Genomic DNA, 27,459 nt, shown 5'->3' on the forward strand with positions numbered 1-27,459 from the left:
AAGCTCTGTTTCTGTCTGTTTATTGTAATGATGTTGACATGGAAAATGAAAAGACTGACCACCAACTGTGAACAGGCGAGAGTCCAGCAGCCACAAATCCCATGGGGCCACAAAAGCCCCATGTTTACTCTAATGTTTTTCTGTTTGTGAACTATGATTAATTGCAAATTTTCTCCGAAATTCTGGCACAAGATCCTCATATGAACGTCTTTGCCGGCTGTGCCTTCAGATAAGCGCGAGGAATGTGAAACTGCTCTGAATATTGCATTCAGACGACATATGTGAAAATGTATGTATTATTTTCTTCCTCCTCTTATCGCCGCGTCCCCTCCTCCTTTACGTTATCTATTTAGCCACTTTCCTCAGGCCATTCTCTTTGACCACCCTCTCTCTCTCTCTCTCTGTCCCTTTTGTTGACCTAGCACCGCTTTCATTTCCGCTCATTCATCCGTCTGTCTGTCTGCCACACACACACACACACAACTAATCTCTTTTTCCAATCTTTCTCTCATATATGCTTGGAGAAGCGCCATGCATGAGACTTAATGAAGGGACCGTATGGGTAAACACGGCAGGACGGACAGACAGAGCAGACGGATGCGTGTACATGGAGAACACGCTCAAAAACAAACAAACTGACAGCAACTCCACGACCGACTGTGTCCCGTCTGTGGCGACGTTATAGCTGCGTCTTGTTAACCAATTAGGCAACAAATTAGAGTCTCAGTTGACTGACACATTATTAATCAACTGGAGGTTTTACATGATTAGTTACTCAGCAAAGCTATTCATAAAAAAGTCACTCATAGCCCACAGCTTTTTTTCCTTCCATCATCTTATTAAAAATAAACCCTCACACATTTATCGCCTCTCCTCCTAAACTCGCATCTTCTCTGGGCGTCGCCGAATTGCAAAAAAAAAAAAAGGAGAATACAAAAGAGAAAAAAACCAAAAAAAACAGAACAATAATTTCCTGCCTTCCAGGCTGTGAATTCAACGACGTTATGTAAAGAAGCTCGAAGAGACGTGAAAATGGCTTGGACAGAAAATCCATCACAGCGTTTATTTTATTATTCCAATTATTTCTCGGAGCTGCATTATCATCCGCTGTATTTGCTGTGAGGAACGACTCTTTCCCAAACTCCCCCTGCAGCCGCCATGCATGCATTTTTGACTAAATTAATAAACTTGCGGAAAATGTGTACTGCAGTTGATATTACAGAGCTTAGAACACAACTGGAAGAATAACACCGCTGTTTTTATATTGGATTTTTTTTTTATTTTAGTGCATATTAATGTTTCACATGTCGACAGGCTGAGCTGGTGCAAATAAAAAAAACGACAAAAAGAATTCACAAACACTGTGATCATGCGCGACGCGGCACGTGACGGCTTCTTTGTGGAGTAAAGCGGCAAACAACTGTGACATGAGCTGCTCTGCACTGAGTGGAAGGCTGTGTCATTATGGGCTTTTTAAACAGCAACTGTCATCGCACGCTGTTGCTAGGTCACTGCTCGTTTCCCATGAAGTACACAGGGAGGAAATCAAAGCGCAGCCAGCATAATAGAACTCTAACTCATACATTGTTTTCAAAAATAATCCGATCGTTGTCCTTCTGTGATCGGCTATATGAGGCGGACTAAAGTTTCTTTAAGACACTGATTTATCCTCCACATGAGGGTCGCAGGTCGCTGAGCCAATCCCAGCTGACACGGGGCAAAAGGCCACGTGCACGCCAGACAGGAGGCTGGTCAACACACAGATGAGCAATCGCTCGCGCCTACGGGGCAATTTAGAGCGTCCAATTAACCCCCGCGTGTTTTTAGACTGTGGGAGGAAACCGAAGGACCTGAAGAAAACCCACGCACACAGGGAGGCCCTCGTTCCGAACGGGTCCTGAACCTGGGTCTTTGTGCTGCAAGGCAGCAGCGCTAACCACATCCTCAAGCTGAGGAAACACACATGGAAAAAAAGCCGAGCAGAAATAATCATGAAGTCAAGACACACGCTGGAGATACTAATGCAGAGGCACAGCTGACATTTCAGCTTCAGCAGCTGATGGCGCCACAGGAGCCACCGAGCCAAACAAGCCCGACCACGGAACCAACAACAGTGAGTGATGAGATTATCTCCAATCGTCACTAAAAGGCAGGAACAAAGGTGAATAAACAGATAACGACACAGTGGGTGTGATAACACGGCATAACTGCAATACAGCTCAGACACAGGGGCTGTAAAGTTCTGGAAATTCTCATGAAAGCGTCCCTCCTGCAAACCGCTAAGCTTAAATTCAGCAGAATTCAGCAGTTCTGCATTACTTTTCAGAATAAAACATCCCGTGTTGACACCACAGCATCACACAAAGAATCCTTGGCAAGCGCAGCGTGCTCCTGTTTCCTCTGGTCGGTAGCAATACTGCTCCGTTTGTTGTGTTTACAACACATGCGGTGTTTTTCCGTGCGAGAAGTACCGCGAGAAAACCTCATCTCGCGACTCAAGCTGTCTGAAAATGGCCTGACTTAAATATTAAAACTCCTGTTGCCTAAAATAACGGTACTGAAATAAATGCTCCCGTTGAGAAGGTTATACTTTATTGTACAGTTTGGGTCCGTTCTCTTGTGCTGTGGCATTTCTGTTACTGAGCTTTGCCGCACGACTGCATAGCCTGAGAATTTAGGGCTGCAAAACTTATTTTAACCTTCAAAAATAACACTTCACATATTATGTTTGTCTCGCTGTGCAAAGCAGACGAAGAACTTATTTGCAGGGGACAGGAATATGCACACAGAGAATGTAATGAGAGAGCAGTGTGGGGGGTGGCAGTGAGTAATCTTACCGTCATCTCCTGATCCTGATCCAGCATCTGCACAAAAGAGAGAGTGGGGGAGAAAAAGAAATGCAGTTATTAGACAAATGATCACGCAGTCACAGACATCAGCTGAGTAAGTGCACATCTGCACACGTGACATGTGCGTCTCGGGCCTGGAGGAATGGGTGTGAGACGAGAGGTCTTCTCAGATTTAAAGAGAAAGAAGAGAGCGATTAACAGAGAAAGAGAGGACGCACTGAGGCCGTAAGCTTCATGCGTCTTTCCCACTGTGTAACTGTACATTGAAGATAACACCCCAAGCAGTGGACCTTTCCACAGTGAGGCGGTGGGAATGTTCTTTTTCCGGTTTTCAGCGCGTTCTCGCCTCATCCACCTCTCGGCGTCTTTTCCGCCGATGCTACGTAAAGCTCCCTCGTGCACATGGAGCTTTACCGAATTGTGCAACAATATGGCAGCGAAAGGGATAGTGATGAGCACTCTGAAGAACAGCCCTCCGTGTAACCTGAGCCGTGGGATAAAATGATCTCCTTAAAATGCACGGGGCCAGAGATCATGCAGGATCTCGGAGGAGCATGTGGTTATAATAGCTCAGCTCCGCAGGAATACTCAAGTGAGGAGGCTTAAGAGGTGCACACACACACACACACACACTATCGGGAGCATCGCAAACAAATAAGAGTCAGAGCGGCAAGCTGTCCTGATATTGATACTTTCATGACATAAGCTTTGGTTCAATAAAACACATTTACCCTGGGACAAAAAAACATGTCTGCAGTACAATGGTTTATTAAGGTCAGACGGGGCAGCAGATGGTCAGACGGGACAGTGCTCAAAGACAGCAGTCCAATATCAATAGAATCAGTGGGGGGGCGACAACCCCAGGATGAAAGCTTCATACGTTTGTGTTATTTTCATTTTCTTTTGCTTGACAGATTTTTTTTTTAATGGGCACTGAATAATAATATCTTATATATAACACTAGCTTATCAGTGGATGGAATATTTTCTTTCTTACTTTTTCCACAAATTAGAATACACTTGATAACTCACCATTTATCCAAACGCTGTTTAATAGCCCAATTTAGTAACCATGGCGACATGTAATAATTCTCAGCCTGGCAAGTTTGTAAAAAAAGACTGACGTGTAGACAAAGTTCACCTGGTCTAATCAAGAAGCCACATAATGTGCAATAAATGACGTCAAACCCATCATTACAACACAAACAGGAGAATTCTACTTTATACAGTCATCAAATATTCTGTAATCAATTAATGTGAAGCACCAGCAATAAAATGTAAAGTGAATCTAACCTTGTTGGGAGATTGATTCACGAGGTAATGTGAGAGAGCGTGCAGCTGCCTTAAAATGCAAGAGGATTGACCTACTGTAAGAAACTGATCTGTGGTTTTACAACAACAAAAGCCTCATGGTCACTTTCCCAAACCCTTTTCAACAAGATTATGTTTGGGGACCGCCGCTGTGAAGCTGGCAGCATCTAAAGAAAACCACTGTAAAATCTAAGCCAATAGAATCCCTGTCAAAAAATAAAGAAGAAAAACCCTGGACCAGAGCTTTCAGAGACCGAGGCCACGAAAAAGAATTCTCCCACAACAAACACTGGAATTCAAATGCTGTATTTTCTCTACTGTTAATGAATAAAGTTATTCAACATCATCTTCATATTTGAAAATGGTACTCACATTTTTTTATATTATAAAAAAATATATTAAAATATTTTTTATTTAAAAAAAATGATATTCTAAATAAAAATGGTACTCACATTTTTTTCATATTATAAAAATGTGTAACATTTTGAGAATCCTTATGTATCCTAACAGTTTAAAGCCCACCTGCAATACCTACCAGGCCCACTGATGGGCCGCGCCCCACATGTTAAGCAATGCCCAAAAAGTAGCCAATGTATGTGTCTGTATTTAAAGATAACTGTATTTAAAGATTAGAGTCATATCATATCATTAAAGATTAGAGTCATATCATAAAAAAAGAAGAAATGTTTAGAATATATAAAGTCCTTAAACAAACGTGTGTCATGTTTACGCTGAAAACATCACTGATGTCATGTGTTCATGTTGTTTCAGTAAGGATGCACAGAAGGAGCACTTGTTGCCAAGGTAACTAATAACCCTAACAGAGTAAACAACAACGATGGGTAGTGTTTATCAGACAACCTCTTATTTGTATTATTATTTATTATTATATATATACATATATGTGTATATATATATATATACATATATACATATATGTGTATATATATATATATATATATATATATATATATATATATATAATAATAAATAATAATACAAATAAGAGGTTGTCTGATTAACACTACCCAGCACAAACTTAGACCTCAGACAAGGCTGATCTTCAAGTTTGCTGTTGGTAAAAAGTGCAACCAACAACGACATTAGCAACTCTCGCTAACCCCCACCAAGCATCAGACCTGTCTACTGTCATGAGTTAAAGCAAAGCGTATGCGCGAGTCCATCAATGCAGTGCATCTTTAATGTAAGAAAACAAATATTCGACTTCGAGTGCAGATAAATGCTGTGTGTGATCAATACTGGTGTATAAAAAAGGAAGGGTCAAATTCACTATATTGTGTTTAAGTAAATATTTGCACTGACTATAGTGTGCTCCAGTAAGGATGCCCAGATGGAATACTTGTTGCTAAGGTAACTAATAACCCAAAGTAAAGCAAAAAAAACAACAAATTCTAATCAATGAACTCTGTTTTCCGAGAAGCTGCCCTCTACTGTCATTTCTTCTTTTAACGCCCGCAGAGTTGTCGTGACTTTGGGACATGTTGGACACTGAATGTGCAGCGTTTCATGCAAAAAGCTTCACTCAAGGGTTTAGGCTGAAGTCAGAGGGATTCATAGGAGATCAATAAGAATAATAAAACAAAACACTTTTCTTATGTGTGCAAGGGCAGAGGTTTGAGGAGGAAGAGACCAGAAGGAGAAGATATACAAAATGCCAAGGAAGATCTTCTTTTTTACCCTCCTGTCAGCCAAATAAAAGGGCCGCGTTGTTTTATTATGGGAATAGTACTGAAGAGAACAAGAGTGAGGCTGACTGATTTTGCTTCAGTACAAACGTTTAGAGGGAAAAAGGAAAATGTTAGCGATGTGATCCGGGAGAAGTTGAAAATGAAATTGCACTTTTTGTCATCCACCGTATCGTGATCTTAGACACCAGATTTGTATATATAATACATGCTTACATACATAATACATGCACGAGGTCTCCACTCTACGGCAGACCGGTGTACATGTACATTTTTGATGCAGTCCATTTTGTGTTAATGCCGTCCAACACATGCAGGGGAAGCACTTCTCTGTTATGCTTTATTGTGTCCCGTATGCACGGCGGGCACATTTTGGTGCACTGCACCTTGATAAACAGAACTTAATTAACTTGAGTTTTGGGGTAACTGCAGCCGGCGGCAGCGACCAAAGGGCGATTTTCAAAGTGCTTGTGTAGGTTTAAATTTTCTTTTCCAAAGCGAGCAGCTCATGTATTTTCCAGGCAAATGATAGGAGACAGAGCTATATGTATAAATCCATACTTTTAATGAATAAATATGTTAATATCCAAACCTTAACTATAATGACTCAACCCTGAAGGAGAGGAACGGGAAAAGTCTTTTATTGAGCTCAATGTGCTGCCGACACCACAAGCTATACAGTATACTGCACTACACACACACTCACACACACGCCTATGGTCAATTTAGAGGGTCCAACTTTGCCTAATCACCAAATCTGTAGTTAATCCCTAACCCTACTCTTAACTTAACCACAATTTAAATGTTAACCCTAAACTCAACCAGATCTTCAGAAATGAGATTCTTCCATATTAGGACCAGGTTTTGGTCTCCTTCAGTAGTACGTATCCTGACATGGTCAGTGTTTATGCATGCATGCACACACACACACACACACACACACACACACACACTTTTGTACCTTGTACTGCAAATAATTGGTTTAATGTTGGCAGGACAGCCAGTATTGTGTGTGTAAGTACTTGTGGCTCTTTGAGGAGGTTATGCTCATATTGTAACAGGCTTCTCATCCTCAGACACGCAGGTCACCTGGCAGCACCGCTTCCACTCTTACGTAGTAAATAATGCGCATACATTTGCACACACACACACACACACACACACACACTAGTGTGCAATAGTTCCAGCAGCACTGAAGCACAGTGTTATTGCCTGATGCTGCGCTTAAAAAGATACTGATGTTCGATTCTAAAATCTGATTTCTGCTGAAAAGAAAGTGCAAAGAACATCTTCTACAGGCATCTATGTTATGCAGAGACTTTATTTTTCTACACCTTTCTAATTATATTCCATGTTGTAACTTGCTATTAGCACCGTATCGACTCTGAGTAAGAAAACAGGGGCTTTTAACCTACTGGCCGTAAGGGCTGGTAGATGCAGTATTCAGCAAGAACTTTTACTATCTTACTAACCTTTATAAAGAGAACAGATGGCCCACGGGACCACAGAAAGTGTTAAAGGCCAACAGTATATCTTTTCACAGTTAGGCAGAATTACTGGAGTTAAGTTTCCTCCGTGACGGAGAAGTATTCAGGTTCAACCAGTTCATGACGCCAGAAGTTGCTCTCGAACTGGACAAAGTGATAATGTAATGATATTTATTTATTCCAGTAACTTCATGACAGACATTTAAATCACTGCTCAAAACCCACCTGTTTACAACTGCTTACACCTAATTGTCTATTTACCATTGTTTTACTTCAGTCCTGTCCTTTGTTTTGTTTTGTGTTTTGTAAAGCGTCTTTGAGTGTCCAAAAAAAGTACTATATAAGTATGATGTGTTATTATTATTATTATTATGGATTTTCAATAGGCGACACAAAACACAAGCGACAACAGAACTTCTGAAGTGTCAACGTTAAACCAAGAACTCGCCACTCGATTTTACCTTTAACTGCAATCTATGATTGGGAGGACTGTCATTTTAACCACATGCTGTTTAGCTGAGTGTGTTCCTGAGGGTTTGTTACGATAAAGAAAAATATATATATAAATATTCTAGATTTGACTTTAAAGAGCGTGAATGAAAGTGAGCAATCAAGCCAAGAAATACCAAGAAACCAAGATACCATGAACTATCCGGGCACTGGTAGTGGTAGAGGTCATTTGAAGATCATGCATAAATGAAGGGTCAATCATCTCGTGTTAACCAGTACTAACATTAACTAGATGTAGGATTAGTGATCAGAACTTAAGGTAAAAGAAAAACACTCAGAACCATAGACTGTAAACAATAAGTAGATGTAGTCATCGATGGAAGCCTTTTAAGCCTTTATTCCACATTGTGAGTATTTCTGTAGAGGTAGTGATCCCATCTCTCTGTATTAGATACTCGTGTCTAATTAGGCAACACTCATGTTTGATGTTATTCATTAAGGGTTTAACATCTAAAGACTGGAGCAAATCCGCTTCATCGGGACTGGGGAGATATGGTTTTAATCGGATTTGATCTGCAGTTGCCCCGAAAGCAAACAAACAATCCACCACACAACTGTTCCCGGGTTTTGATTCAACGGCTGCCAAATGCTGATTTGGGAAGATCTTTGTTCCGAGTCGTATAGATAGTACTGATACTGATACTGATAAGTGGACTTTGGTGTCACAAGAGACTTGGATATTATTTAAGGCTTCCAGATTTGCATTTTGGCCAGAAAAAGTTGTTAAGAAGGTCATTTTCTTCACAAACGTATCATCTGTGAAGTCAAATTCCAAATCTTGAAAAAGGAAGGCCACTTTTTTTTTTTCACGTCAGTTAATGTGCGCTCCATCACTCGAGAGGCAAAATCATTAGTCAGCGTCTTTAACTATAACACACTGACGTTGCACGGCCGTGATTTAACGCGACACATTGACGACCTCTGCTGCACGGAGTGTGAGAGATCCTGCTGTGCGACGAGGGAAACTACATGCACATACATCATAAAGCATGTGTCAGTGTCACCGGGAAATAACTCATGCGTAATGTTCCGCTGACTCTGGTTCGGCTCGCGGTCTGCCGATAACCCCGATCGGCCAAACATATGGCTCGTGTCAACTGTCAGTGCTCAGGCAGCGCAGTCACACACACACACACACACACACAGCAGTGATTAAACCATGTCGTCAACATTTTAACAGCGTGTCAATTAAACCCTCGGCCACCTTCCTATTTAACGACTTCCTGTGAAGTTATACTGTTCACTTTGTGAGCCCAGTTGGAAAATGCTACGTGAGCACTTGCCTTAGCTTAACTCTCTCCTTTGGGGAAAATAGAGTGCTTGGGATGGTTTCGCTTTGCTAAGCTGATGCTTAACTGCTCCTCACTGCGCCGGGCTAGTATTTGAAGTGATAGAGAGGTGGTACCACCTTTCCATAATCAACTTTGCCCGGCTTTGTAACGAGGGAAGCTCCTTCCTGTTATCGAATCCTCAATCAGAACCTCTTTATCTGTCTGGGACATGCGGGTAATAAAGACTGGATAGCGCTGGAATAAAAGAAGTGTCAATTTGCTTGGTCACCTGACAGATGTTGGACTGGAAAAGTCAATAAAAGGGCTAAAAGAAACCCACACACTGTGCTGTCCCAAACCTAAACTTAATATGTAATATTGTGCATGATATGCACACTTTACGACGGCTTCCATGGGGACAAAAGAGAGGGAACGCTATCAAATTATGTTTGTCTATATGCCTCAGTGCCATCACTTAGCATGGCAGGATTGTTTTCTCAGCGATAAGCACACAAGGCTAATTTTTTTTTTTTGACACTGATCTGCTAATATGAGCAGTAGAGAGTTAAAGTTACATTATGAACACTACATTTAGATTTTCTTTCACCAAGTTTCCCCCGGAGATTTCATGATATCTTTCATCCCAGCGAGTGAAACACGGATCAGCCCAGGCGAGCTGACATATATCCATTACACCGTGTACTGTTGCTCCTAATGGGATTTTGGAAGATGGAAATAGAAAGCAGGACGGGGAGAGGAAAAGAAGGAAAGAAAGAGCAAGGGAGCAATACGCCGAGAGAGAGAGAAAAACAATGCTTTGTTGCAGCATGAACATAGATTGTGTGAGATTGCTGCATACCTTACTATTAGTTTCATCACTTGCGTTGAGGATAATTTTACATATTCCACTGTGGTTGTCATTTTCAGGCTTAGCAGAGAACTGAGTGGTGAAGGAAAGAGAGAAACGTGGCTTCAGAAGTCGCTGCCTGTCATACTTCTCCACATGTAACGTTTGAACGCAACACCACTCGGATTATATAAAGAAGCTCCCACACAGCAGAATTCCCATGTTTCACTTTTAAAGCATCGGTTACACCTCCGTTAGATCACTTTGTGGTGGTCACGATTCCGCTGCTCCACTTTAGCAGTGTTCCCTTCATTCTAATCATAGACTGCTCCTTTTGACAAACAATGGTCAACCATTCACGAATATATTCATGTCAATAATCACAATTTGAGGATTAAAACCTTTACAGTTTTAAAAATGGAATCAACGCTCTTTCATTTTATGTGAAGCACTTTGAGCACCTTGCAGATATTATAAAGGGCTATATGAATAGAAGATACTTGATAAATGGCACTTGAATAATGACATTTAATGACACTGGTGATCGTTATCGTGAAATGATGACGGTACAGCACACATAAGTTTGGATGAAGTGGATATCACAACACTGTAGGGAGATTTTATAGAGCTTGTGCATTTAGCGCGTGTCTGTGGTTCACTGGAGCATAAATATTAGATTTGTTCAATTTAGGTAAAAAGTGTCTTCAGAGAGCACTTCCTCACGGTTCAGTAGTTATTTACTGCTTGTTCTGCATTATGTGTATATGCGAGTGCACGAGCACGCGCGCACGCATTTATATATAAAAGCACTCTTGCTCTCTCCGTCCCAGCCCTGCGCCACAAAAGCATTCTCATTCGAATCCTGCCTTAACTCCTCAAAAATATACTGCTTGTTACAAGGAAGAAAGAGGCCTTTATGTACTCTTTCAAAAGATGCACTGATCCATAACACACACACACACACACACACACACACAGTGTAAGACTATCACATGTCCTGAAAAGGACCTCGTGCGCAGCCCACAAGCGAGCAATTTAGACAGGGGGCGGGACATTGGGCCATTTCATGTGACTGTGCACAGCCATGCCGACTGGCACACAGACACCACTGCTGTTACTGTGGTAACATTTCCACCTCAGTCTCCACATGTTCCCTCCGCTCAGCTGTGCTCATTCAAGAGCCTTTTAATGCTGCCTGACCGTCAGTGGTCCAAAGTGAGTCAGCACCTGCTCAATTTGAGCCAGCAATGCAATCTTGGCGAAACAAACAAATGTACATGTGGATTTCTTTTTTTTTCAAACTAACATGCTCCGACATTTAAATGTGTCGCCCTAATATTAATCATGTTGCGCTGGCCTAATCTATTATGCTTCACATGCATTCACTGGAGAAGTGGAAAGTCGGACAGTGTTGCCAATGAGTTCCTTATATTGTTATATTAGAGTTAATAACAGTAGTTAGGTAAGACACCTTCATTGTACAGTCATGGAGTATTCTAATTTACTTTTACTAGTGTTCTATGATTTCCTCCTCTGCTGACTGCTGGTCTGTCTTCTTTATGTCTCCTCCTTTGTTCCGTCTTCCCTTGTGCCACTTTTTGGTTTTATTGTGCAGGCTTAGTCTCCTCCAGCTAGCCTCTTTTATTGATGTATTGTTTTGTTCTTGATGTTTGTATTTTAGTGTCATTTTATTTTGTTCTTGCCTCACAGCAACAAGGTTGCTGGTTCGCATCCCGGTTTGTGTGCTCTTCCTGTGTGTGTGTGTGTGTGTGTGTGTGGCTTTTCTCCCACGTTCAAAAATCATGCGGAAGTCAACTGAACACCCTAAATTTAAGGTGTGAGTGTAAGAGGTTGTAAACCATCGACAATGTATGGATGGATGGATGTTTTGCTCTTATGCTGTTGGTCCACGTTCCTTATTTCTTTTAAATTTAACATACTTATATTGTTTGATTGTTGATATGTTCAATAGTTGTCTCTGTCTCTCATCTCTCCTTGTTGCTTCTGTTTTTCTTCTCTCCCCCTGTTCTGCCCCCATATTCCTTTCACCCCAACCTGCCGAGGCACATGGTTCTGTCAGAGATTTCTTCAGGTTATAAGGAAGAAGTCTCTCTACTGATTCCTGATCGGGCTTGTGGTCCGTTCTATCAGGCAAAACACCTTGTTATATATGATTCGGTCCCAATATTATTAGATGATATATGATACCAATATTTTAACAGGACATCCACTAAATATTGCTATTGTTTAAGTCCCAGAAAACATCAATATTTTTGATCAAACCCCACTGATGACATGAGATCACGGTCTTTTCATGTGAAGCAGCCATTTTCACAACATAACACGTTTACCACTCATAACTAGTGCTCATTGAATAGGGTAGAAATAAAGTAATTGCATTGACTAGAATGTTTAGTGCTGCATGTAGCGGTTAGCACCGCCGCTCTCCACAACACAGCTAATGAAGTGCTTGACCTTCTCCGAGTGAAGGCACCCACTCAGCAGCATAAACACCAAACTATAACAGCAAACAGTAATCCCAATTATGTTAGATAATTACACCAAGTGCTCCGTCTTTCCAACCGGGGGTGAGATGAAAACAATAGGCATGTGTGTCATCATGGCTAAAGGGTATAGAAGAAATAAAGCAACAAAAAGAAAGGCATTTCCTACATGTTGGGGATGATTTAAAACAAAAATATAACAAGTTAAAAGCCTCGTCACTTGTGGACGGTTTATTTTTTTAATTACAGCAAAGTTAGTATCCAGCATGTACCATGAAAACGGGCCATTGTCATTAAATAGAGCTTAATTGTTCACATCTTGAAGCTGAACATTCTTCCCAACACTAAAACATTTAGATTGTCCAGATTTCACCAAGAACCTTGTCAATAACTCCTTTTACGACTTTCACAAAGTTGGATTAATGACTTAATCTATTCACAGCGCTGTCACACACACACTTGGATCTGTCGTGCATTTATCGGGCACAAAAACAAGCTCATTATATATGCCACAAGCTAATTGTGTTTACTTTCTTTCGTTCACTTTGCAATGTGAAAGGATTTCATACTGCACATAATAGCAGAACACAAATTGGTCTATCAAATGACATACTAGTGGGTAAATTACCACTGCATCAAATCATCTTATGGACAAAGAAATTATGTTGACACGCTCTGGAATGGAAAGTGACAACCACAGTGAGACAAATGTTTGCCGTGGAAATGGCTTTGCGATATCGCAATGTATGGAAACAAGCGTTCTTCAAGCAGCCAGTTGTTGTCTTCATTATTACAGTTTCTATCAGCAGCAACAGACGAGCGGGTACAGCAAACTAAGCATTACGATATCACACGCACTGTATGTCCCCATGCTATCAAAACAAAAATATGTTACAGTCCACATCCACAGCTGTGTGAGGCTGCACACGTCAGGGTTAACTGCTAAATTCCTCATGTTGACATGATGACTTTAATATGCTGTTGCTTTGAAGATAAAATGATAATGGTTGTACAACATATTGTAGATAAAACTAGGGATCAGTCAATACGATACTCAGTATCAGCATCAGATAAGAGATCAGTATCAGCATCAGATCACTGGATCACATGCCGGGAACAAATGAAAATGTAAAATCTGCATGCTTCACTTTGCAAAGACTGAAAAAAATGTCTGTAAAAATCAGCAAAAAGCATTTTAGCTGAGTCATGTTGAGCGTTGTTTATGTATTCTTTGTGTTACCCAGTAGCACGAACAGACTAAAGTGATAAGTGATATCGGACTGATATTGGTAGACACTCAGTATTGGACATGGACAAGTGGTATTGTGCCATCCCTATATAAATAATGGCCATTGTTAAAAAGAGAAAAGGTCAGACAATAACCAATGGCAGCTTAATTTGGGGATAAATATCAGCCCAGACGTAAGCACTGGACCAATTGATGGGCCAATCAACAGGTTCTCTCAAAGAGAAGCTATTAAACTTCAGCTCAAATACCAAATACACACTTCATTTTCTTTTGTAAACAAAAAAGGAAAGGGTTGGTTGTGAATATAAAGCAATGGGACTTGAAAAAAGTACTTGAAAATAAAATGCTTGTAATGACTCTTTATAGCCTTACTTGGAGTACTCTTTAAGAAAGATAAAATAAAAAAAGTCGAGCAGAGACACAAACTAGAAAAAAAAGAAAAAATGAAGTGGCCATCAAGATGATGTGTGACTCAGTCATTGCATTTTCTGCTTTGTTGAGCATGCCTCTTGGCAACAACGTTACAGGAACTACCTTTGACAATTTGGCACCAGAGTTATTTGCATTTTATTCCTTTTGACATTATTTAAGCGTTACATAATGAAAGGTCACAGCTGTCACAACATCTTTTACTTCCTGTTTAACACATTGGATTTCGAATCAGCTGTGGAACAAACTGCCTTAACACACTCGCACTGCAACAACAGCTCTCTTGTGAGGACATGATGAAACCTCTTTAGTGAGAATATTTGTCACTGTCATTGTGCTTGGGCTTGTTACATCAAACTTTGGGGGATTACATCAGACTGTCACCTCTGGCAACATCTGGATCCTACCGGTTTTGTAATTCCTTTGAAGTTGTGCGTCAGTCAGTAATTGCTATCTACGAGTGTTTGCATACACCGTACTGTACTGTGCACTGTACATGCGACACTGAAGATCCACTTGTTCTGTTCCGATGTTCTTGTCACTTGTGTGTATATTTAGTGCATGAGCACAAGCATGTTGTACGTGTGAATACATGCGTGTATCGGCGTCAAGAGAGTAAATGTACACACCAGCAGGACACGCTCCCTCCGACACGATCAGCACCTCAGACTGCTGCTTGCAGGCGTCCCGACGCAGGAAACACTCGTTCTGGTAGTTCTGATTGTTGGAGCCGCACACTGGGGTATAGTCGTTGTTGCACTGCGGAGAGGAGCGACAGAGGGAGAAATGGGTCAGTATTGGAACCCCCAAAAAGAGATGAATTCATACATGACATACATACAACCTCTCTTGACTCAACTCTACTCGTTGAGTCCAGAATCATGAGCACAACTTCCAACAAAAGAATTGCACCCAGCATTTATTTAAAAGCATCGTTTGTGTTACAGAGATACATGTGGTTGCCGTGCTACGACGACCACGCCAACTTTGAGGAGCTACGATGTAATACTGGAAAACAACACGCCTGATAACCCAAATGCTCCCTCAGTCGGGTCTGATAGTATTGCTTGACAGAGCATAAAAATACTTCCACATAAATAAAATTTAAATGAATGAAAGTGCTTAAAATAATACACTTTTTTTAATAAGAAACAAGAATTAGCCTGAATTAGCATCATCCAAGGAGATTCTCGGTCGTATTCAGTAGTTATCTGTCGGCAAGTGGACGTGTTTGAGTTTGAAGTGTGAAGACTTTTCACCTCTCATCCACGACGCTTCTTCAGTTCGTCGTCGAAAAAGAAAGATGAGATTAAGTATTTAATGATGCATCTGAAATAATATCGGGTCGAACAAGCGGGATTAAATTAGTACCAGACAGCTCTGATGACGCAGTGTCTGCAACCCTTGATAAAGTAAAACCCGCAGGGTTTGTTTTTAGCTTTGTTCATGCTTAAAAGGGAGATGAGAGAGAGTAACTAAATAAATGCAACAACAATTTGCTCATATTAATGACTCATGTTCATATATATCCTCGGAAAAAAATACATTTGCCAGCATCTGCTGTGGCTCACCTCTGCGGTTGCTCCACTGGAGCAATACGAGGTTAAGTGACTTGCTCAAGGGCAGTGAGAAAAATAGCTGCTAAGGTCCGGGAGAACATTACTCATTCATTTACCCACAAGTTTGCTGGCGACCAAGCAACCCTTGATGTTTCAGATGACTGATGACACTACATCGCCTTGTCACACTACGCCTTTCTATTTTTGTAGGAGGCGGCTGCATGAGACAGATATTCATCTGCTTTCGTATTGATTTGCCTGTGTTACGCGACAGGAATGACTTACGTCATTATTCGATTGAGAAAAACCCTGCAACGGAGTAATGGTGATCAAAGATCGGAGAGAAGTCACCCGCTCTGCAGTCTCGGCCAGTAATCTGATTAAAATTCGAAGGTGCTGAAAAGTGAGGAACTTGTAAAAATGTGTTCCTGCAGGGTGCAACATCACAAGGACGATGGGCTGCACTGAGTGTGTCCCCACAGGACACGAGGCAGGGGAGATCATGGCTCTTTGTCTCCACTTCTGCTCTCCTTGAAGTCTCTCATGGACTGAACTGGAATCTGTACTCGTTGGACCATTAAAGCGCCTAAAGTGTTCCACTTTATCTGTTTGTGGCTCTAACAAACACATGTGTGTGTGTGTGTATATACAAGCGATAACACACAAGTCCGCATAATATTACACATACATTTAGAATGTTGCTCTTGCTCTGCATCAGCTCGGCTCTGCTATACGACAATCAACTAAATTGAACCGAGACAAATTTTGTGAGGTGCCAGAAATAAGCACGTCACTTTCCCTGTCAGTCAGAAAGACATGGGAAAAAATACCAAATTGTGACAGATACGGTGAGTTGATATTTGACCTGCAATATAAACTTTTTTTAGGTAAAAATATCTCAGTGAATGAGAACTTAAGTTAGGAATTGTTTATTATGTGATACATTTTTTATTTGCTATAGAAAAATCAAATGTACCACAAATTGGTGCCTTTGCAATTTGCTAACTGAGTTGTTTCAAATTACAAGGGTTATAAAACATGTTTGTCTACTTTTACCCATCTTTGTGTGAAGCAATATCGAGGGAGTCAGGAAGGAACTATAGTGATAAAATTCACCTTTGGGAAGAAAACAAGCCTTTATGGCATGAAGTTATAGTCACATTACACAGAAGTTGAGTGATTTAAGCGACGCTAGATGGTTGAACACAAACATCGGTCACCGGGTTTGTTTGTAAAGTTATTTTTAAAATCTCGATCATAACAACTTATGGGATACCCAGCCCGAAACACTGAGGACAACGCAGAAGACACAGGAGACGAGGAGAGTTTTAAATAGACTTGGCAAATATTCAGATACGCCACTCATTGTGTGGAGTGAGCAGAGATCTTCACCACTAATCGTGTCATACACTCGCCCAGGTCTGAATAGCCACAAGGAGAAGAGCAAAAGTTACCACACAGTTGGTTTAGGAGCCCCAGAGCATCACAACTGTCAAGTGTGAACATCATTTTAAAGAAAAAAAAAAGAGCATATACACAAAAGGAGTAGGTGGAGTAAAAGAGGGAGAGAGACTGCACACTGGCTCCTGATCAAAGAGACTGAGACGCAGGAAGCAAAGAGGCTGCAGCGAAGACGGGAGGCAAAAACAATGAGTGAAATTGGGCTAAGGGAGAGAAAGAGACAAGAGTGAGACAGCGGGAGACTGAAATACATGAAGTGAGATGCAGACGGAAAGAGAGAGGGAGAGACAGAGGGAGAGAGGGAGAGAGAGAGAGAGAGAGCCCTGGCTCAACAAATTTGGCACAATAAAAAAGAACCACAGCGCCTGAAGAAACCAAGGCACACAGGGGGAAAAAGAACATCATAAAATAAAAAAGAAAGCGAAAGAGATGAAGAAATGGGGACAAAGAAAGGGAGAGGAATTGAAAATCCCCTCAAAACATTAAAGGAAAGAGAGAAAAAGAAAGAGAAAGGACAAGAATGAAAAAATGGCAACTCCACAAAGACGCTCGGAATAGCCCACTGCAGGGCCTGTGCTTGTTTTTGCCATTCTCTATATCTTTCTTCTATACATCTCCTGCTCTCACTCTCTCCCACCTGGCTGCGGGTGACTCTCAATTTCTGCCAAGTGAAGGGAAAGCTCGCCGGCAGGAGCACATCCTTCTCCCACCGACTCTCACCCAGCCCCATCTCTTGATCTTCCAGAAGATTTGGCCTTCAGCCCCACGAGGAAAGGCGAGGACAGCCGAGAAGACGGAGAAACTTAAAAACTTGCATCTCCGTAAGCGCTGGCGTAAAACAGAGGCTGCAGCTGTTCACAAAATTAGAGTCCCACCCAGAACTCGCGCGTCTCATGGGGCTTTTAAAGCATGTTGGGCGCATCACTTTTATACTTCAGGCGAGGCACGCAGCGTAGGCGAGACAGGTATGGTATGGAAACAGAGAGCCAAACATCAAAAAACAAGGCCGTCAGAAAAACATGAGACTTTGCGCATCTTTATCATGACAGAGTCTTTCAACTGATCTTCAACCAAGCTTGTTGAAAAGAGGAAAAAAAAAAAAATGCTGACATTTATCTGTCAACTTATTTATTCATCTGGGGCTTCTCTTGATGTGGCAGTGAAGACGAGAGTGAGACGAGGTTATGGGGCTTTTTTTTTCTTCTCCTTCTCCACATTTTCAAACTGACTCAAGTTTTCCTCACACTGTTCACTCTTCACACAGCATATGACTTTTAACAGAGACAAAGGTGTTCTTGTTCCAGCTACTGCACAGCTTTCTTGATTAGTGGCAGTTTGGATGTGGAGCATGGGTGTCAGAAACTATCAATACAAACGTTCAACAATATTTCATGGCGTGTGTTTCTGTGTCGAATCTTTTTAAGTGCTGTGTTGATATGGAAAATATTCTTGACAGCGGTTTTGTGTTGGATTTGAACATCTGGCCACTTGTTGGCAGCAAACATTTGGCCATTCTCCTCGTCCTCTTACAGAATACAATACAGATATCACATAGTTATCTTTTTTATTCAATTTGAGAGTGACTGTAATATGATTCTTCTACTTTTGTTGTTTGTTGTTGTTTTGTGTGATGTAACTTATGCGTACATGTTGGAAACGTGTCATTCTTGTACGTAGTTCATGTTTTAATGGTGATTCATCTTCATCTATTACACTGTCAGCACACATACCACACATTGCTCAACCCCTGATTTTTACTGAGTGAGGTTTATTTGTTAAAATAGACCATATTTAAATTGAAATGTATCAACTATCCCATTATAATGACAAAACCCCCATATTGTATAATGTATAAAAAGCCCTAGTGCGATGTTGGCAGCCAACACATGAGCTTTGTAAGCCGTTGCACTATTTTGTAAGTTCAATGCTCAATGCAAATAAAAATGTCACAAAAACAAACAAAAATCTAAGGTCCATTTGAAGGAGGACTTAGCGGGGGAGACACAAAATGAAGCGGGCGTGTTCATGAGGAGGGGTGAACGAGACAGAAGGTGAGAAGATTTGATCCTTTACACCTCTCTGCAGACTGGGAAGACAGGGGCTATTGGCCAGTGCCATATGGCACAGCCTTATGTGCCCGCTGGCTCAGGATTTGCAGAAGTCAAGAGACGCTGGCCCACATCTCTGCTGTGTGAGCAAACCTGCGCTGCCGCGAGGCGTCGCCGCCCCGACTGTGACAGCAGAGGTGTCCACGGTCCCTGTGCATGTGTGTGTGTGTGTGTTTGTGTTCTCTCACATGTGACTGGAGTGCGTAAGTGACAGGAAAGAGAAAGCATGCATATTCATGCGCAAGGACCTAAGTGCACTTGACTGTACGCTTGTGCGTGAGCCGGATTTCATTCTTCTCTTCGTGCCATTTCACATTCCTGCCCACCCACTCTGTGTTTTTGTCAGGGATATGATTTCCGTAAACTTCCTGCAGGGGCTGCTGTGGGTCTGCCTGCCTTCCCTCAACTCTCCTTATCTGAGTTTCAAGTGCTAAGATTTGTCCGCCTATACCTCAATGGGATCATAGAAGCACACACACACACAGCCACACACATATAAACGCATGCACAGTGTGAGCACCAGGTCACAACACATAATAATCTAACAAAACAAGCAAAAGCATCATCCTTCAGTCTGTGCATCTATGGCAACTCACTGTGCTGACTTGACTGAGCGTCCGGCATAACTGCTGGCTGACTGAGTGGGACAAAGGCAGGGGAGGAGGAGGAAGGGAATAAAGAGGAGGTATGGGGAGGCTGCTGTGAGGTACAGACGTGAAGAAAGGAGGTACAGAACAGTGAAGGAAATAAATGCTTGCAGGCCAACAGCATGAACAGGTAGGGGAGAGGAGAGGATCAAGGCCAGGGTAACTTTATTTATTCCCGAAGGTAGATTTGGTTTACAGTGAACACTTAGCACATGATAAAGCGACAACAATTAAAGTGACAACAGCGCTTCATACGAAAAGACGGGGATCGAAAAGATAAGAGTACAATACAGGGTAAAAACCGCCAAAGTAAGATTAAAAAACAAGATTCAATTGTGTAATAATTGCTGGGTTTTATTAATCCCAATCCTTTGTGGTCTGTGGTCTGATCGGAGAGGTTGAAATTCACTAACCAGCCATCCTCTGTCGCCGTCTGGTATGATATAGAGATTCTGAGTTAAGCTGTGGTTCTCCAATCAGCCTACGAGACCACTTAATAATGTGATTCAGAGAGGTTTTGTTTTTTGGGGGGTAAACATTGCTGAACCAAGACACCAAGCTAAAAGCTAAAATGGATTAAGTAAATGACCGATAAAAGAGGGTCAACGGTGTTCTATCCATGTGAAAAGAACACAGTATTCTCCTTTTTTATACAAAACTCAGTTCGCTGCCAACGACTGGTCCAAGATATTTGTATTTTTCGACACACTCCACTGGACGACCCTTTACGACAGTGGGTTCCTGAGCCTGGAGGAGTTTTCTGGAGTAAATCCACATGTCTTTTGTTTTGGAAATATTCATCTGCAGGAAGGAATCTATCAACAGCATTCAACAAAGTCCTGAGTGACTGGGCCATGGCTTGTGGCATGGCATTTCCTTGAAGTGAGCTCCGAGTCATCTGCGTATTTTAAAATAAATCTGTCTGTCCTGCTGCTGCTGCTGCTGCTGTGACACATTATTCGTATAAAGGATGAACAGGAGAGGGGACAACGTGTAACCCTGAGGGGAGACAGTGGATTACTTTGTGTCCAATTGGTTAAAAAAATGTAAAATCCAGCCCCACAAGATTATTACTTAATCTAAATTGCTCTACAAGCCTTTCCGTTAAAATGTGGGGTTGACGAAAAATCCACTAATACAAGCCGAGCATGTGTTCCTTTCCCTTCCAGATGTTTGAGAATCGTGTTCGTCACGTTGACTTACAAGCAAACTGCGAGGGATCAAAATCCGACCTCACTAGTTTCTCAAAAGGACGGGTGACGTGTGCAAATGGGCCTAAAACCACGCCGCCGCCGTCAGGTCCATGGCTCCGTTTGTTTTTAAACCGAGGTGAACGCACGAGATGGAAAGACGACGAGCGCGATCGCACCGACGGCAACTGCGAGCTAAGGCAGGCCACTGTGAAGGAGTGGAGCAGGATATGCACGACAGAAACCACACAAGAGTGTGGGAGGAAAAAGAAAACATGCAGAGATGTGAAGTGAAGGTGGTTGCACGCATCAGCGCGTGACTATGAGGGAGGAGGAGGAGGAGGGAGTTTGGGGCGCAGAGCTCAGAGAAATGTAGCAAGAGCAAACATGAAAAGATATGAGCATCAATGACTGAGAAAACAAATAACTCCATCTGTCCAGTGATGCTCTCTCTTCACCCTAAACCCTGCAGTCTCCACTAAGAAGAGATGGGCTCAGTGGAAATTATTTCTGGATATGGAGTTAAATTTAGGATAAAGGAGTAAAACATGGTTTGACTCCAGCTATTAAAAGTATAAAGCAGCAAGTAAAAGCAACCCCCCCCTCTGTGCATGTTCTCAGCAAGGTGTTGCCTTTAGTTGCCCTATTGAACAGAAACACAAAAATGACCAATAAAATAAGAAATGCAAGAAACTTGACTCTGAGATGCATCATAATTCTCTCTCTTTTCTGTCTATTAAGTTGCCTCTGCTCTCTTGTGCTGATGTCCTGGAATAGTCTCTTGTATATTAGAGGACATATCAAAGAACTCCGAATTAGCAGATACTATAGCTTATTGTTTCCATTTATGAATGAGTTTCCATAAACATCAGCTGGGGAGACTCAGAGACTAGTGCAATGCATCTCTCTCTTGGCCACCGCTCCTGTCTTCACAGTTATCTTAGCCAGTAATTTTATTTTTAATCAATAAACTATTAGACTGAATTAAATCTGTATTAAATAGCGGCTCACATTAATTGTTCTCCCTGTTCCCTTAGAAACATGTACCATTTGGATTCACGATCCAGATTGTACAAATGAGTGAGAATTAGTGACATCTACTGGTGATACGGAGAAGCGTAACCCTTTGATATTCCAGTAAGGATGTAAACATGACCTCCACTTTCCAACTCTCTCTCAAGTTTCCTCCTCTTTTGTTGATTTATGAATCAAGTTCATGAGTGCAGAGCCAATAAATCCTTTAATAAAAGATAATGGAAGTAAAGAATTATTCAATTATGGATCATTAAATTCAGTATTTACACTTGGAATCTAATCTCGAGCCAGCTCTAGCCAGTTAGCTCCTAACTGAGCAGTCACTTCAGCGAATGCATTTTAGGCTTCTACGGTCTGTATTTACATAGAACCCCTCAAGTCTTTGGTGACCTCTCAAAGTGCTTTACACTACGTTTTTTTGTCATTCACACGTTCACACAGCCCCATCTTCATTCAACACTTTTTCCATCAACTCCATTCACATGTTGCCAGCACAGCTGTCAGGGGAAACTTGCCCAGGGAAAAATGTGCATGTAGACTAATGGAGCCAGGGATCGAACCCTGGCCATGTGGTCGGAAGACGACCAGCTCTACCGGTGAGCCACTTGTCCAACAAACACATATTACGTGACGCGCTATATGGCAGACAAATGCAGACCAAGCTATGCTCATAACACCCTCTGTTGGACAAGTTGATAATGACAGCTTGGTTCGGCATTTAGCATTCTTTGGTCCTGTTAGCATAACTGTTAGCAAAGATGGCAGACACTGTTGACAATTAGCGTCGCAGTTTCAAGCCTCGGACTTAGAAACTGAGGTTGGGAAGCACAATTTTTCAAAAATACAACCCCTATTCTAATAATACAAAGCTAAATGCAAGTATTGCTTTAAGGTTGGAGGTTGCACTTCCCCTCCGAGATTGAATGTAGATCTGGACCGACTGCCATGACAACGCACAAGATACCGTGATGTGCACATCAAAGGTAGTTATTGATTGTGATGTTAATGTTCTGCAACCTTTAAATAACTCCCTGGTTCTGTTTTGAAGTGATGTGAAAATGATCAACAACAACAGTTTGATATCTCGGCCGTATGTGGTCAGACTGATAAATGTGCAGCTCTCATTTTAATTCGAGGCAGTTTTGATAACCCAGTGGAGCTTTGCTTACTTACTACTGTTGCTACTGTTGTACGCTTTACCGCCCTGGATTTATTTGGACAACAGTGTGCATGGCTGGCACTGAAATCTCATTGCAATTCACTGGTATTGATAATCAGTGAAACATTTAGTGTGCGGAGCCGTTACATTAAGTTTCAGAGAGTCACATTCTCTCTCTCTCTCTCTCCGACGGTATTGTTAAAACACATTGATCTGAAATATGACCAAAATATTGCAGACATCATTGTGGTGGAGTCGAATTGCAAGAGGAGAGCTGAGGCGTTTCCAGACACTAAAGACCTGGAGTTTTACCAGGGCTACGCTCAGGTTCCAAGATATCTCAGGATATTTACAAAGCATTAAGTGCATTGATTTTAACATTCAGTTTCTAGGACTACAGCAACACATTCTATGCAATTGGAAATTTTGATTTTGAATTACTTTATTAATAACACAAAAGTTAAAAGACAAAGAATATCCTCATAAAAACACAAGATTGTCCGTATTTACCAAACAACACATAAAAGACAAAGACGTTAACATCAGAGTGTGGTGAGACATGTCTTCATGATGACAATTCAGACGAAAGAGACGCCTCTTGGATGATGTATAAACACATTAATTGAGTGTGGAGATCTAATTGTGAGAAGATCTAATTGCATGACAATCTAATTGTTTGTTAATTTCAGCCCCAACACCCATGTATAACTGGGTGTGTAGAATGCAGAGTAATGATTGGTCAGCAGCTCTGAGGGGTCTGGGGATTAAAGGCGACGAGTCTATGCAACGGTTTAAATACACAAGAAAATAGTCGTAAAAATCAATTCAGTTCAGTGGTGACGGGTCGACCGGTGGTAACCGGTGAAGACAGGCCAGTGCATGCGTGAAACGGAGAAGATTCGTCACTGCTGCTTTTGCAGAGCCGACTAATTTCTATGTAGAGAGACATACTGAGGGAATAGGCAATAAAAATACAAACTAACGTCTCCAAATGTCACACAAGAAGGAATGATGATGAAATTTAACATGTCATCTAAGTTGGAAAAAGCCAAAGCTGATAACTGAGTTTGTCATTTGTTAAGTGAATCAAAGACGACACATGAGACAGATAAAATATGCTTATGTGTATATATATATACACATATATATATATATATATATATATACATATATATACATATATACTTATATATATATATATATATATACATATATGTGTGTGTATATGGAAAACATGTCCCAGGAATATGAGATACATGCTGAGGGGGACATTTAAAACAAATTAGGGAAGAGAGAGGTGTGTTCAGCTACTCAGCATACACAAGCATGAAAGCCAGCAAATAGACAGGAACTCGTTTGACAGTTATGCAGACCGAAATTTTACACATGAAACGACATTTTGGCACAATTGTGCTTTTCTTCTGAAAGACGCCCAGACTGAAAGAGACATAACAAAAAGACAGCGAATGACAGCTGTGTCACTTACGGTCATTATGCATCTTTTCTGATGCCTGTGTGCGGTTGTTTAAAGTGTTTTGTTGTTGTTGTTTTTTTCTATTCTATCTGTCATTCGTCATCATCTTGCATTTAGCTGCAATGATACTCATATCCACAGACCCTCTGTCGGCTGAAAACCAACCTTAGGAAAACCAACAACGCTGGGACAATGTCAAAACCCATTGGATACATCAGGAAAATTAGCCTTTGACTGGTATTTTGGGTATCTAAGTTTTCATTAAAAAGCTGATAGCTGATGCATTTTAATCACGATGTTCTGCATCATTTGTTCCCCACACAGACTATTCACCTGCAGGCAACCACAGCTGCTCTAATGTCATTGGTCGACGGTAGCCAGAAGGTTTATGGGCCCATTGTCTCAACTACAGATTCTGCATATTCATGCTAAATCTGTTCATAGAGAGTAGGGCTACGGCAGCAAAGTTGGGCTCCTCTTTAAGTCTTCTCTGAATGTGTTTAGAATTCAATCTGTTGTGTGTTGTCAGTTGTTGTCAATCACGTCACAGGTTGAAAACTGGGATGACACCATGATGATTGGTCTTGATTATGATCTGCTGCTCGGTGGATATCACATTCTCACTCACTACGTATATTATACATAACATAGTGAGTATACTCTTCGACCTAGATGAGGATATTGCTTCTAATATTGTAAACAACAGTTACTTGTTTTCCTCTTTACAGAAAAGTAAAGCTATGGTAATACTTTTGTCTACTTTATTCTTCAATACAGCGATACAACTCTTATAAATGAGTAAAAGCAGTGTAGTGAGGCAGGTTCATATAAGTAAAGACACAGCCCCAGCAAGAACTAGTCATGGCATCTAAAAGCACTCCACCAAGACAGCAGTTGCTGTTTGTTGTACTCTTCCTGAGCTCTGCCCTAAGTTCGGTCGCACAACCCAACTTTAATGGCTAATTTACAGTGCAGGCACATAAAGACGAGCAGCTAAGCTTACACAGCCCTATTATAGCTTCCAGTCTGCGATGATTAGACATAAAGCCATACACTACATAAAGATCATTGGTATTCATGAGCAGGGTTCTAAGGCACAGCTGGGATGTAAAGAATGTCCAGACACTACTGGAAAATAAATAACAGCAGCCACGGCATCAATCTACAAAACGACCCGAACCCTAACCCGCTGGCGCACATTCAACATGGTTATATATGAAAACACCTCAGGAACAGAAACATCAATAATGACCAAACGCCACAGCACTCAGCTGTTCATACGATCGCCTTGGAGAACCATATTAATCGCACGCGCGTCAACTTGCAATCACCATTATTCATGAGCTGCTGTTAGACACAGAATCTCCTCATCAATGGCCAATTATAATGTTCCAGCAGGTGTAAACACCCAGCCAAGGCAGCCAAGCAGCAAAATCCTGTGTTCTCACGATGAAGATAGACAAAACTACACCAATATGGATGTATATACTGTATGTGCAGCGCATTTGGGTGGAAAGTACCACACTTATGTGGCTTCAAACACAGGAGACTGAAAATTTAGAAAGCAAGTGCAACCATTTCAGAAGCCGGCCTGGTAGATATTATTTCAACTTGAGCAGGCGTAGTGTTGTAGTCAACGACTGTGAATCCCGCTTGTACTGGAAAGGACTTACGGTAAGGCAGAACTGTCCAACTTAATAACCCGACTCAAAAGTAGAAGATGCATCTCAATCACTCATACTGTTGATTCATGGTGGGTCTAAAAAAAAACTAAAAACAAGTTACGCTCAAATGCTGCTTGGTAAAACTCTTGGTCATTACTCTATATTCAGGGCAAATGGTTGTGATGAATTGCTATTCAGTATAAACCAGGTTCTACTTTCATGGCTGCTTTCACTCTGTGCTTAATTGTTCAAAATGCACCTGCTTTGGTCGACGCTCCGTCGCGTTAAAGCCGTCTGAAGGTTTTACACTTGGGAGAGGTGCAAAAATATGTGCATCAACACAAGGCAAACACATGTAGGTCATGTATTCAGGACTGAAAATACAGACGTGGGATATTTAGTGTGCTTAAATGGGCTGACAGATTATCCAGTAGGAGAGTCGGCAGGCATCCCCAAAAGAAAAAAGACAAATCAAAGGAACTAACGGTAGGTAATAAAACCTGAAAGTAAGCATGAGATTATCCTTTATTACTCCCACAATGGGGACATTTGCAAACGCTAGGTAGCTAAATGGACTGGGAGGTCAAGGAGCAGAAACAAAACACACAAGCTAAATTGACAAAGGTGAAACACATTAAGGGCAGGACAGACGATCCAATCTTTCCATCACATTAACACGTTCCTGTATTCTTTTCCATAAAAGATGTGTCTGTTGCCACTTTCTTCCAGTCATCTCTCTGCATCCTCCTCTTCTGCGATGGTAAAAAAAAGAAAAAAGAAAAATCATACCTCACCGAAAAATTAGCCCACCCTGCTTCTGAACTTGTCAAACTCTTACTCCTCACACTTCAGTAAAGGATGGATAGGCACTCATATTCACATGTTCTTTTTGCAGATTTTATAAAAGGATTAGTAACATCTAATGGTGCGGCTCCAGTTTAAGAATACAACAAAAGGACTCTTTTTTTTCCTCTTTCTCAGCACATCAGAGAAGTACAGT

The 27,459-nt window shown here is 41.4% G+C and overlaps 1 protein-coding gene across 1 annotated transcript in view; it reads right to left on the minus strand.

Moving 5' to 3' along the window:
* The window catches only part of tmeff2a (transmembrane protein with EGF-like and two follistatin-like domains 2a), a 102,607-nt gene that overhangs the window by 47,167 nt on the left and 27,981 nt on the right, over positions 1 to 27,459 (minus strand). Inside the window, exons 3-4 of the mRNA XM_044019408.1 lie at positions 14,792 to 14,921; positions 2,838 to 2,864 (exon numbers count right to left, since the gene is read on the minus strand). Of these exons, the coding sequence (XP_043875343.1) occupies positions 2,838 to 2,864; positions 14,792 to 14,921 (157 nt within the window). The remainder of the gene's footprint in view (positions 1 to 2,837; positions 2,865 to 14,791; positions 14,922 to 27,459) is intronic.

The sequence above is a fragment of the Solea senegalensis genome, linkage group LG2, assembly GCF_019176455.1.
Source record: "Solea senegalensis isolate Sse05_10M linkage group LG2, IFAPA_SoseM_1, whole genome shotgun sequence".
Classification (NCBI taxonomy): domain Eukaryota; kingdom Metazoa; phylum Chordata; class Actinopteri; order Pleuronectiformes; family Soleidae; genus Solea; species Solea senegalensis.